At 40.9% G+C, this 12,636-nt stretch overlaps 2 protein-coding genes across 2 annotated transcripts in view; one reads left to right on the top strand and one right to left on the bottom strand.

The window, feature by feature from the left end:
• The window catches only part of LOC133447791 (uncharacterized), a 779,477-nt gene that overhangs the window by 639,536 nt on the left and 127,305 nt on the right, over positions 1–12,636 (top strand). The window lies entirely within an intron of this gene.
• On the bottom strand, positions 2,102–8,353 carry LOC133447692 (GTPase IMAP family member 4-like). Its single transcript, XM_061726428.1, has 2 exons — positions 8,230–8,353; positions 2,102–4,293 (listed from the first exon to the last, which is right to left on the bottom strand). Exons 1-2 carry the CDS (start codon positions 8,270–8,272, stop codon positions 3,203–3,205), a joined length of 1,134 nt encoding a protein of 377 aa, XP_061582412.1. The 5' UTR covers positions 8,273–8,353; the 3' UTR covers positions 2,102–3,202.

The raw sequence follows: 12,636 nt of genomic DNA, 5'->3' as shown, positions 1-12,636 counted from the left end.
AACCCTCAGGCCCCAACGACCCCCTGCAATTTGCTTATAAGGCCTCTAGGGTGGTTGAGGATGCCATACTGACCCTACTGAATGTACTACATACTCATCTGGAGAAACCCAAGACCCATGCTAAGATTTTATTTGTGGACTTTTCATCAGCTTTTAATACAATTTTACTTTTACTTTTTCTTAGCAGTAGATCTCAGCAGGTTAGAGTTGGAACATCATTCTCAGATAAAATCACCACTTCTACAGGCTCCCCATAGGGATGTGTTTTATCCCCACTGTTATTTATTCTGTATTATACTCCTGCACAAGCACTTTCTCCAACAGACACTTTATTAAATACGCAGATGATACTGCATTAGTGAGCCTTCTGCATGATGGAGAGGAGGAGCATGGGCCAGTTCTGGACCATTTTCTTAAATGGTGTGAAAGGGCAAGCCTTGTCCTCAACACCCTTAAAGACAAAGGAAATGATCGATTTCAGGAAGCAAAATTAATTTCAGCCCACTTTTATCAATGGAGAGGGGATCCAGTCTGTGACTGAATACAAGTACCTTGGGGTTGTGCTTGATCACAAACTTTGGTCTGACTGCCTGTGCACTGCGGCCCAACAAAGACGTACTTTTTAAAGGAAACTGTTGTCTTTTAATGTTAATGGCAAAATGGTCCGCATGTTTTATTGTTCTTTTATTGAAAGTGTTTTAACCTTTTGCATCATCTGCTGGTTTGGGAATGCCTCTGAGGCACAAAAGAGTTCTGTTAGGAGGACAGTAACAACAGCCAGCAAACTGTTAGGAACCCACAGAGACCGGGTGACAAACACAGCCATTATGGCTGATGACCAAACAGGTCCTTTATACCCCAAGCCATTAAACTGTGTCCCTGTTTTTATGGTGTGTTTGTCAAATTGCCATGTGTGTCTTTTGCTGCAAACAAATCTCCCCACGGGGACAATAAACATCTATCTATCTATCTATCTATCTATCTATCTATCTATCTATCTATCTATCTATCTATCTATCTATCTATCTATCTATCTATCTATCTATCTATCTATCTATCTATCTATCTATCTATCTATCTATCTATCTATCTATCTATCTATCTATCTATCTATCTATCTATCTATCTATCTGTCTGTACGTCTGTCCAGATAGACTTCTCTAACAGATACTATTAGTATTATTTGGGCCCGAGCACTTACAGTGCGAAGGCCCTATTGTATCTGTAGGAATTTTTTTTTTTCCGACGAAATGAGGGCCTTTTTCCCCCCTAAACGTGCCCCAAAAGTCACCAAATTTTGCACGCAAGCCATGTAATTTTTGCGCAATGTATGCCATTTCTTTGGCCGCTTCTTCATGCACCCAGGTGTGTTATACATTAAAATGTGCGTCTCGATCCTGCGACCATGCGCATTACTTTTCTCAGTCAAAAGTGTTACCGTGGCGACGATAGACGCCAAAAAGCGCGCCCCCCCCTCATCTGATTGGTCCATATTTGATAGTTCCTACTTTCTGCCATAACTTTTGAATGGTTTGGCATAAAGAGTCGTGGGTGGTGTCATAGGACTCGGTTTTGAGTCCTTGAACATAATTGGTGCAAATTAGCCCCGCCCCTTTTCTGATTGGTCGATATTTGATAGTCCTTTTTTTCTGCCATAACTTTTGAATGGTTTGATATAGATCCACTAAATGTCCAGGCCTGAAGAATCTACATGCAAATCATAAAAGCGCTTCCACTGCTGCACGCCTGAACGTGCACAAGGGTGCGTGTTCATCGCTGCTTGCAGCTTTAATTAGTATATTAATGTGATGTTCATCATGTAAACTTGTTCTCTTTGTCTCTGGTGATATTTCTCCCTTTGAAAGTATCTCTGCAGAGCATCGGAGCAGCACTCATTTACTCAGTACTGCCTGCTCCTTTACTGACTAGGCATTTTCTGAAATAAATGTGTTGAAAGTCGGCCTGTTTCTGAAAATCTCCCAATATTCATGGATTTTAAGTTACATGGTGTTCAAGCGTGTTCTAAACTCAGGAAAGCATATTCCTCTGTTATGTTCTCATACTCAAACAAACAATAATAATGCTATTAATGAAGGTCAGGTTGTAATATTTGCATCTTTATTTCAATTGTTAATCATGAAAAGATCAGTGATGATCACAAAACATAACATGAAGACCTTAATTAAAAACTATTGAAAGACAGATTAAAAAAAATCTGGCTAACACTGTTACATAAAATACCAAAAAAAGCTCAACACATAACAGCAAGATCTAAGAGCTGTCAATCACACATCAAATCATGTGAAAACATTGTTCTAGTGATGAACATAGTTATGAACCAGAAAACCTGAGCAACCAAAGTATTTTATTACAGAAAATGTGGTCTAAAAATATGAATAATTAGCAAATAACCACAGCAATGATTATTAAAATGGAAAGACTATGAAACTAGTAGTGACTTTATCGTCACAAAGCATCTACTGTAGCTGTATTTCTGTCACTATAATTACAAAGGATAACTAGAGAGGGAAAAAAGGAGGTCTTTATATATCTGTAGGTGAAGTTTAACTTCTACATTTTATATTGTTTCTGAGCAGGTGTTTTAAGCTGGTAAATTCCTGTAGCCAACTTTGAACGTGCTTCCTGTTTTAAGCAGTAACCACCGGTTCACCATGTTTCACCAGCAGATGCTATTTTCAACTATTTTATTTAAACAGGCTGTTTTTTCTTTTTTTATATCCTGATTTTTTCCCCCATTTTGCTCCTACCTAAGTGACAGTCCTGGGCATTGCTCCCTCTACCAACCCCGGGAGGGCCCTGCACTGAGCTCAGGTCTCCTCCTTATCCTGAGGAGTGAGCAGCTTCTTTTCACCAGACAGGGTGGGGTTTCTCCGGCCGGACGTAGCACGTGGAAGGATCACGTTATTCCGGCCAGATCCTCCCCACCCCATCTGGCGCCCCGGTTGGCCAGAGGGGGCACTGTATAGCCCAGGACTGTGTGCATGTTTTTGTGAGGGTAGCTCCCATTAGCTACCCAAGGGAACACGGGGAGAACATGCAAACTCCACACAGAAAGGCCCTTTCGCCAACCCCACCCAGGGTGTGGGCGCTGAAGTCATGGGGGAACTTAACATGCACTCAGCGCCCACAGCGTCCCCGGCGGGAATTGAACCCAGGACCTTCTTACTGTGAGACGGCTGCACTATTTGCGCCACGGTAGCAAACTACCCAGGCTTTTAACAAAACCAACAACGTGCTTCCCAGCTTGTATCAGGTGATAGAAAGGATTTCCCTCCTCAGCTTCTGTTCTGGCCTCAGTCTCATATTTGGACTGCAGTTTCTCCTTTTGCTCTCTGACTTCCTGTTCCTGCTGCTCTTTTAATTTACCCATCATAACTGACAACTCTTTTTGTCTATCCTCTCTCTCCTTCTCTCTTTCTGCATCTCTCCTCTCCCTCTCTCTTTTTTTCTCCTCATCCATCTCCTCCTTCATCCTCTTCCTCTCCTCCTCTCTCTCCTTCTTTTCCCTCTCTCTCTCAGCCTGGAGTTGCTTGTTGATTTTCTCCATCTCTTTTTCATACTTTTCTTTCACTTTTCTCTCCAGTTCTTCTTTCTCTCTACGGATTTTCTCTTCCTTCTCTCTCAATATGCTTTGTTTTTTCTCTTCAATTGCCCTCTCGGCCTCCTGGAACATCTCGTTGGTGTAATGGCTTCCTCCGTTCTTCTGCACGATATTTCTGATCTTCTGGAGCAGCAGAGTGACTTGAGGTTTCTTATCTTTCAGCTTGTTGTTGAAGACATGGTACTGGCCGTTACATCTGGCTACAAGCTCCTGTAACTCTGGACTCTCAGATAGGAATTCTTCAATAGTGGTGTCTTCAAGGACGTCTCCTTGAGTGAAGAGGACCATGCTGTATTTGTCAGCAGCCTGGCCAAAGATATCTTGAATCCTCTGCACCGTTTGCTTTTCCTCTTCAGTGAACCTGCCCAGAGCAATGACCACCAGGAAGATATGGGGTCCAGGAGCAGCATAGGTGACACACTGGCTCAAATCTTTGGTTGTCTTCTCCTGACCAAACCTGGTGTCAAACAGGCCCGGGGTGTCAATGACAGCAACTGTTTGTCCATCCACCACAGTTTTATCTTTAGAACAATCCACAGTCAAAGACTTCGGACTGCACTTGGACTGAAAGCGGCACCATCCCAGAATGGTGTTCCCAGTAGCACTCTTCCCTACTCCAGTCCTCCCCACCATCACGATCCTCAGCTCAGCATCATTCATGAGGTTGGATCCTGTGAACAACAATGTTTGAGACTGAGTTAGCATGTCACAGTTTTACAAATTAATTTACCCCTCAGACGAAAACACAATTGTTTTGAACGACCTAAGAAGGGAGGAAGTAAATAGTGAATAAACATGTACTCGGAGAGGAGTCACAAGTTCCTTGAGTACTTCTTTCCACGAAACACCAGCTCAAAAGAACATCCTCTATTAGAGGCCATGCTAACAGACTTATTAGTTTGATTTTTCATGGGCAGGGCTGGCCCAAGCCTCCATGGTGCCCTAAGCAGAATTTGATTTTGGGGCCCTCTATTACTGCCAATAATCCTGATTATTAGTGTTGTCCAGGCCTGATCGATCGGGCCCGATCACAGCATTTTCAAAACACCGGTTTCGGCCTAAAAAGTATCATGACATACTTAGTTATTAATGTTTTTAATATATATTAAATCGCTTTATATATCGTTTCATTTAGTGTCACTTGCGGCCAGCGGAAAAGTAAGTGAAGTAAGCGAAACTAACATGGTTTACATGTTTAAATTGTGAAATCTTATATATGTTCATGTTGCATTAAGCTGCTGCTATTCATTTCATGCCATTCAGAATGTTGCACTAAGGTAAAGCCAAAAAGTATTTTAATGTTCTTGTGTTTGTGAGTTTGACTGGATGTCATTCAACTACATCTTTTGAAGTTACATTTATTAGGGCCTGAGCACTGACAGTGTGAAGGCCCTATTGTATCTGTAGGACTTTTTATCCTTGTTTTTCTTCCGATTAAATAACGGCCTTTTTGTCCCACTAAACGTGCCCCAAAAGTCACCAAATTTTGCACGCAAGCCAGGCCTGGTGAAAAATTTGATATTTAATGGTTTGCATTAATGGCCGTGGCCTAATGGCTCAACAGCGCCCCCTAGAAAACTTTGTACCTCAAGCTCCACAATACGGTGTGACGTACATGTACACGTATCATGTCGCACCTTAAAGAAAAGTCTCTTGGCGCCATGGCCGAAACTGAACAAGAAGTCGGCCATTTTGAATTAATCGTGTAATTTTTGCGCAATTTATGGTATTTCTTCGGCCGCTTCTTCGCCCGAACCGTAACGTCCACCCAGGTGTGTTATCAAAATGTGCGTCTCCAACCTGCGACGACGCACATTACTTTTCTCAGTCAAAAGCGTTACCGTGGCCACGCCAGACGCCAAAAAGCGTGCCCCCCCTTCATCTGATTGGTCCATATGTGACAGTTCCTACTTTCTGCCATAACTTTTGAACGGGTTGTGATAAAGACATGTGGGTGGTGTCATCGGACTCGGTATTGAGTACTTGACCTTCATTGGCATGAATTAGCCCCGCCCCTTCTTCTGATTGGTCGATATGTGATTGTTCCTATTTTCTGGCATAACTTTTGAATGGTTTGACATAAAGAGTCTTAGGTGGTGTCATCGGACTCGGTTTTGAGTCCTTGAACATAATTGGTGCAAATTAGCCCCGCCCCTTCATCTGATTGGTCGATATCTGATAGTTCCTACTTTCTGCCATAACTTTTGAACGGGTTGTGATAAAGACATGTGGGTGGTGTCATCGGACTCTGCATTGAGTACTTGACCTTCATTGGCCTGAATTAGCCCTGCCCCTTCTTTTGATTGGTCGATATTTCATAGTTCCTTTTTTCTGCTATAACTTTTGAATGGTTTGACATAGGAAGTCGTGGGTGGTGTCATTTCTGATATGCTTATGGGGGGCGGTGGCCATGAGTGCGAGGGCCCGTTCTTCGCTGCTTGCAGCTTTAATTTATTTTTGTTATTGCACCATTCTGCACTTTTTGTTTTAGTTTACAATTTCATGTTTTTACATTTTGTGGCACCAGTGCTGATAAGCTTTGTTGAAATATATGTCCATGTTGTTCTCCAATGGACAATAAAAGAAACTTGGGATAATTTAGTTTTAGTCCTCTTTTCTTTTTTTAATTCATTGCCAAAATGTATCTGATCGGGAAAAAGTATCGGAAATGTATTGGAGCCAAAAAAAGTGATCTGATCGGGAAAAATCGGGATTGACAGATACTCAAACTCAAGTGATCGGGATCGGATCGGGAGCTAAAAAAATCCTGATCGGGACAACCCTACTGATTATTGATCCTACACACACCCACTATAAACTTATTTCATGTTCTTCCCTGTCATTACACTTGTAAAACTCGATGTAAGAACTTTTCTTTGTAGTTAGATTGTAATCCACAGTGATTAAGACCATGAAAGCAGACAACAGATTAACAAACTTGCAGAAAAATCTTTCAATTAATATTTTGCAATGTCAGCAACTGCCTCTACTGGCCACACAGAGAAGCAACAGATAAAAGGTCAAAGAGCTGCACAGTTGCAGCAGTGTTGTTTACATCATCTCGTCAATATGTTCTTCATATAAGAATAAATTCAAATATACTAAAACAGACATTATTAAATAGAATAAACAAACAAAGTCCGTTTTTGCGACATGGTGGGTCTTCAACCTTCTCATCAGATGCAAAGTGCTGTGCGCAACAATGCAGGGTTGAATGAACACATTAGCAGTGGAGCTCTGGAGCCGAGAGGCAGCAGTCAATATGCCAGCAGTATCTACTCTAGTCTGTTAACATAATATTGTTTATGTAATAATATGAATTATTGTGTTTTTGTACAGTAACATACCTTTGATAATGTATGAATCATCACCAGAGTGCGAATTATACAATGACAATTGGGGGGGGGCTCAGCATTTTGTAGAGGACAGGGTGTAAAGGGAACCCAGTCCGGCGCAGGCGCGTGCTTCAGGTAACCAAAGTCTTGCACAATTTTTACAATATCTTGAAGGTTCAAGGTTCAACAATCTTTATTATTATTATGATTATTATTGTTTAATATAGAGCAAAGGTAGAAGTCAGAGAAAACACGTGCATCCCCCGCCCCAAACCCCCCCGTAATTCTCACTATGATCATCACTCACACATAAAAAAATTATTTATTTATTTATTTATTTTTTTACTCTTGGGGGCCCCCTAGTGGTCAAGGGGCCCTAAGCAGCAGCTTAGTTTGCTTATGCTTTGGGCTGGCTCTGTTCATGGGTTCTAGAAATGAAACAATTTTGTTCTGTAAATGGTAACAACTGTGAGGACACATGAGACCATTAAGAAGATTCCTCTAAATATCTCACAAGAGGACAGAAAACATGATTCTGTCAAGCATTCCTAGGGTCTTATTCTACAAAACTTACATTGTATTGAAGCTGTCTGACTCAAAGATAAAACATGATATTTAATAATTCTGTATGAATATAAGACAAGGTCAGAAATAATAGATAGATAGGCAAGTAAAACACTTGGATAAAACAGCAAGAGTACAACTTTTACAAAGTTTAAGATACTTTCTATATTTATTTTTCAGACTTTTTATCAAGACAAAAAAAACCACAGTGATGGTAGTAGAGACGGCGGGATTAACTAATAGGTGGATTGTCTGGACATTGATTGTTGTTGGCTTTAATCTCCCATGTTTTAATAATAGGCATCAGCTATAGAAAACCCATATTAGTCGACATCCAGATAAGAAGAAGACAAAATGAAACCATGCAATGTTCAGAACCAAATGACTCTGAGCAAACACCAGTATTTAGTGGGACCCCCTCAGAACTAACTAGCCTAACTAGTTGAACTCGTTCAGCATTCCATTCTGTTCAGGTTTAAGAGAGCCTGCGTCATGTCATTCCTGTTTGTATCTTGAAGGGACCAGGAAATAAATATGGATTTCATTAAAACTTTCATAAAAGAAGAAGCCTTTAGTAAGTTATTTCATGGTTTCCAAAAACAAATATGTCCATGTTTCTGTCTGCAGGAGTTGGATTTATTCAAACTTTATTCATCAGTGATCACTGACGCATGAACTGTAACACACAGAAAGAAAAATCCTTCTTACCAAAGTTTCTGGTCATGTTGGTGTTGAAATGATGTTCTTCCATGTTTGGGTTGAAGAGAGCAGCGTAGATTCTTCAGCTCAAGTGAAAAACAGATCTGTGTGATCACGAAATGTCTCCAGCATGCATGCAGCCTTTAATATAGACAAATAAACCACACCCACACATTCCTGTTGTACAAAGTGAAAGTGAAACTCAAGTGTAAACGGTTGCAGCTGGCTTCTGCGTTGTGTTAGAAATAAACGCAGTGTGTGTGTGTGTGTGTGTGTGTGTGTGTGTGTGTGTGTGTGTGTGTGTGTGTGTGTGTGTGTGTGCATGTGCGTGCGTGCGTGCGTGCGTGCGTGCGTGCGTGCGTGCGTGCGTGCGTGCGTGCGTGCGTGCGTGCGTAATGAATGCGTGCGTGCGTGTGTGTGTGTGTGTGTGTGTGTGTGTGTCTCCCACCTTCCAGCATTTACCAGAAATGGTAGCACTTCTTTCAAACTGCAGAACAGCTGAACACGTGTTCTCTCTGTGTAATAAATCTGAAACTACCTTAGTAGGGGATTAAGTGATAATGAATCATGATAACGAATTGTGTGTGTGTGTGTGTGTGTGTGTGTGTGTGTGTGTGTGTGTGTGTGTGTGTGTGTGTGTGTGTGTGTGTGTGTGTGTGTGTGTGTGTGTGTGTGTGTAAGTCCACCTTCCAGCGTTTACAAGAAATGGTAGCACTTCTTTCAAACTCCAGAACAGCTGCAGAATCTTCTTATTGGTCTCATTTGTCCTCACAGTTCTTACTATTGAAAAACAGGCCACAGGACTGAATTTGATTTTAATATTTAATTTGTCGGATTTACGTGACCCGGAAATGGCTCTGTACGCGGCAGTTCGGGTAACCATGGCTACCAGATTAAGGATTATTTTTTAAAGATTGATTAAGGACTTGTTCCACAGCGGTTTGACGCACAAAGACATTTCCTGCACGTTGCAACAGATGGGTTTCCTGCAATGCTCAGAAATGATCATCAGAAGATTCTGTGCTCGGCATGATCTGAGGAGAAAAATATATCAGACGCAGAGCTGGAGAGTGCTTTGATTCAATCTATTTATGAGTTAAGTTTTTATTCAGATGTCCACAGTATATTGCAAATATTATATATTATATAGCAAAAACTGACTGTAAATGTGAAATCCCGTGACATCCCGGAGGTTACGGCGTCGATTTTACGCGGAACCATAAATCAGCCTTTATTCACCGCACATACCTGCCCGTGCGCTCCTGAAAGAAACTCCTAAAATAACTCCTAAAAGGATAAAGAGACAAGTAAAAGATGGGTGAGTACTGGTAATCTTCCTACGTTTGTACTTTCTAACCAGAAAACAAGCTTGATATTGTGATATTTAAATATTCTTCTATTTTCTTCCTGCCACTCGCGTTGAAAGCCGGTTGAAAGCCAGTTGAAAGCGCTGTAGGAAACAGTCATGATGAGGAACGGCTGATCCAGTTAGTTGAAATGAGAAGTTATCTCTATGATTCCTCCTCATTTCACCACAAAAACCTCAATAAAATGGCAGAAAGAAATAATATCCTATTATTATATTATTATTAGGCTATATATTAGCCTATCTTATTATTATAAAATAACCAGTCACTTTTTCACGTTTTGGTTTTTGATTGCCAATTGAAAATGGAAAGAACGAAAGATACACGGATTATTATTGTTAGCCAGATTTTTTCATTTGTATTTCAATCCTTCAATTATTTTAGTTTTTTTCAATAGTTTTTGATTAAGGTCTTCATGTTAATTTTTGTAATCATGACTAATCTTTTCATGATTAACACTTGAAATAAAGATGCAAATATTACAACCTGACTTTCGTTAATGACATTACTATTGTTTGTTTGAGTATCAGAACATAAGAGATGAATATGCTTTCCTGAGTTTAGAGTTTTGGCTCAGTTTATATCCATTTTTAAAATGTGTCCTGAGCGATCTGATCTCTAGTGGATAGCTCTGAGCTTCTGTTCACACCTGGCATTCACATGTGTTTCCACATGTCTCAAGTGGCAACTTGAAATTGGAAATGTTATCCTCTGCTCCTATGAAAACAAACAAGGACATGATTTCTACTTATGAAAAACACGTTTTACCTGCAGAAGGCATCAATGCAATTAAACCTCGTCTTGTCACCATTAAAAAAGAACAACCTTACTGTATATCAGATTGTTTTCTAGCTTTATTTAAAACATTAACATATTCAAAAATTAATGAAAATGTATACAAACAGAGGTGGGATAAGGTGGAAGTTTCAAGAGAAAGAAATAATAAAGTGTTACGGCCAGTGGTCATGTCCTTTTTTTTCAGTACGTTTAGTTGCAACTTCCTGGGCTCCATTGTGGGAACTGGGGCCGGTCTCCTCCTCCTCCCCTTCCTGTTACTGCAGAGCTGATGGGATCTGTAACTCTGGGCTCCTCAAAACGCTGAAGAAGCCTCGCTATTTAAACCGGAACATCCCCTCAGATGGTGCAGCTGTGTCTTTGTGTGAACAGCTTGCCCCGTTGCTGGGTGTCGACAAGTTGACTTGCTGTGTGTCTTTTACTTGATAACTTTGCTTTGATATGTGACCTGTGTTTCGGTTGTGTTTTCTATTGTGGTCTTTTTTGGTCTTTTTCTTTTGTTTTCTTACAGGTACTGTTTTGCAGTCATTTGGTTTGTTGGCCTTAGATTTGCTTTGTTGTTTAAGAGTTTGGATTACAGCTCCGATAGAAAGTCCTGACTTTGTTTTATTCAATTGAAAGATCCTCGTGTTCGTTTGTCTGGTTCACCTCAAGAAAATCACCGACCCACTACTGGATCCCCTGCAGTTCGCCTACAGAGCCAACAGGTCTGTAAACGATGCTGTAAACATGGCCCTGCATTTCATCCTCCAGCACCTGGACTCCACAGGAACCTACGCCAGGATCCTTCAGTGGGAGCTGAACATCACCTACCTCACCAAAAAAGCACAGCAGAGGATGTACTTTCTGCGGCAGCTGAAGAAATTCAACCTGCCAAAGACAATGATGGTGCAGTTTTACACGCCATCATTAAGTCCATCCTCACCTCCTCCATCACCGTCTGGTACGCTGCTGCCACTGTGAAGGACAGGAGCAGCTGCAGCGTATCATCCGCTCTGCAGAGAAGGTGATTGGCTGCAATCTTCCATCTCTCCAGGACCTGCACGCCTCCAGGACCCTGAAGCGTGCAGGAAAGATTGCTGCAGATCCCTCCCACCCCGGACACAAACTGTTCCAGACTCTTCCCTCTGCCAGGAGGCTGCGGTCCATCAGGACCAAAACTTCACGCTACAAGAACAGTTTTTTCCCGTCTGCAGCTGTCCTCATCAACAAGGCCCCGATCCCCCCTCCCCCGCGACTACTACGGACTGCCCCCCCATCCCACTCTACGTTACATTAACGTAATTATTCCAACCCCGTAACATCTGCACAGACTCACATCCGACACTTTAAATACCCCATATTGTACATTTATGTCTATATTGTTCATTTCTGTTTATACATTTTATCTGTCATCTGTCATCCTACGTCACTTTTTGTAAAGATTCATATTCTGCACTTTTTAATCCTCATATTGTACATTTCTGTTTATTCTGTTTATACATTTTACTTTATTCTATCTCTTATTTTATCTCCATATACTTGTTTGCTTTTATATTTTTATTTTTTATTTTTATTTTTATTTTTACTTTTACTGTATTGCACCAATCATCACCACAACAAATTCCTTGTGTGTGTCAACAAACTTGGCAATAAACCCCCTTTCTGATTCTGATTCTGATAAGAAAACCAGGGAACAGAATCAAAGTTAATACAAGCTTTTATTACAGTATATCATGCACAATGTTTTCCAGTGGGAGTTACACTTTTCTCAAACCACATAGGTAGGACAGAAATGCACACTGTGGTCATCAATCCAGGCATATTTATACTGAAAAGGGAGGTGTTTTGTACGTTGTAGGTGCCGATGTTGAACCTTATCTGTTGAACCTGGGAGTTCAACTGCAGGAAAAGAAACTTAAACATGTCACACTTTCAGCCATATATTTTCTGTTGTTTATCTCTAATCCGACATGCCAACCCAGCAAACATCTACGACAACCAAAACCCAGAGAAAAACAGGATGGGATTCATCAATCTTAAACATCCGCTCCTGTTCACCGTCCTCAGCTAAAGAAGAACTCAGCTAATCAGTCTGGTCATAAAAACAGGAGGTGGTTCTTCGCTAAGAACAACCATCAGAGTAAAATCTGATAGAAAAATTCATACCTTTAACAATTTCATAAAATCCCGACACAATGTTTTAGTTGTAAGACTCTGTTTGACTCTTTGTTAATTTGTGCCTTTTCTTAGTTGTCTTTTTACAGAACCTGCT

Source organism: Cololabis saira, chromosome 1, assembly GCF_033807715.1.
Source record: "Cololabis saira isolate AMF1-May2022 chromosome 1, fColSai1.1, whole genome shotgun sequence".
Taxonomy (NCBI): Eukaryota; Metazoa; Chordata; class Actinopteri; order Beloniformes; family Belonidae; genus Cololabis; species Cololabis saira.
Note: the sequence above shows the minus strand (reverse complement) of the source record. Positions and strands in the feature narration are given on the sequence as shown.

What these genes read in the sequence shown, in the direction of transcription:
- LOC133447692 (XM_061726428.1), bottom strand. Translation starts at nt 8,272, where the DNA reads ATGGAAGAACATCATTTCAACACCAACATGACCAGAAACTTTG. An exon ending in CAACATGACCAGAAACTTTG is followed by an intron (nt 4,294 to 8,229) that starts GTAAGAAGGATT and finishes TGTTGTTCACAG; the next exon opens with GATCCAACCTCATGAATGAT.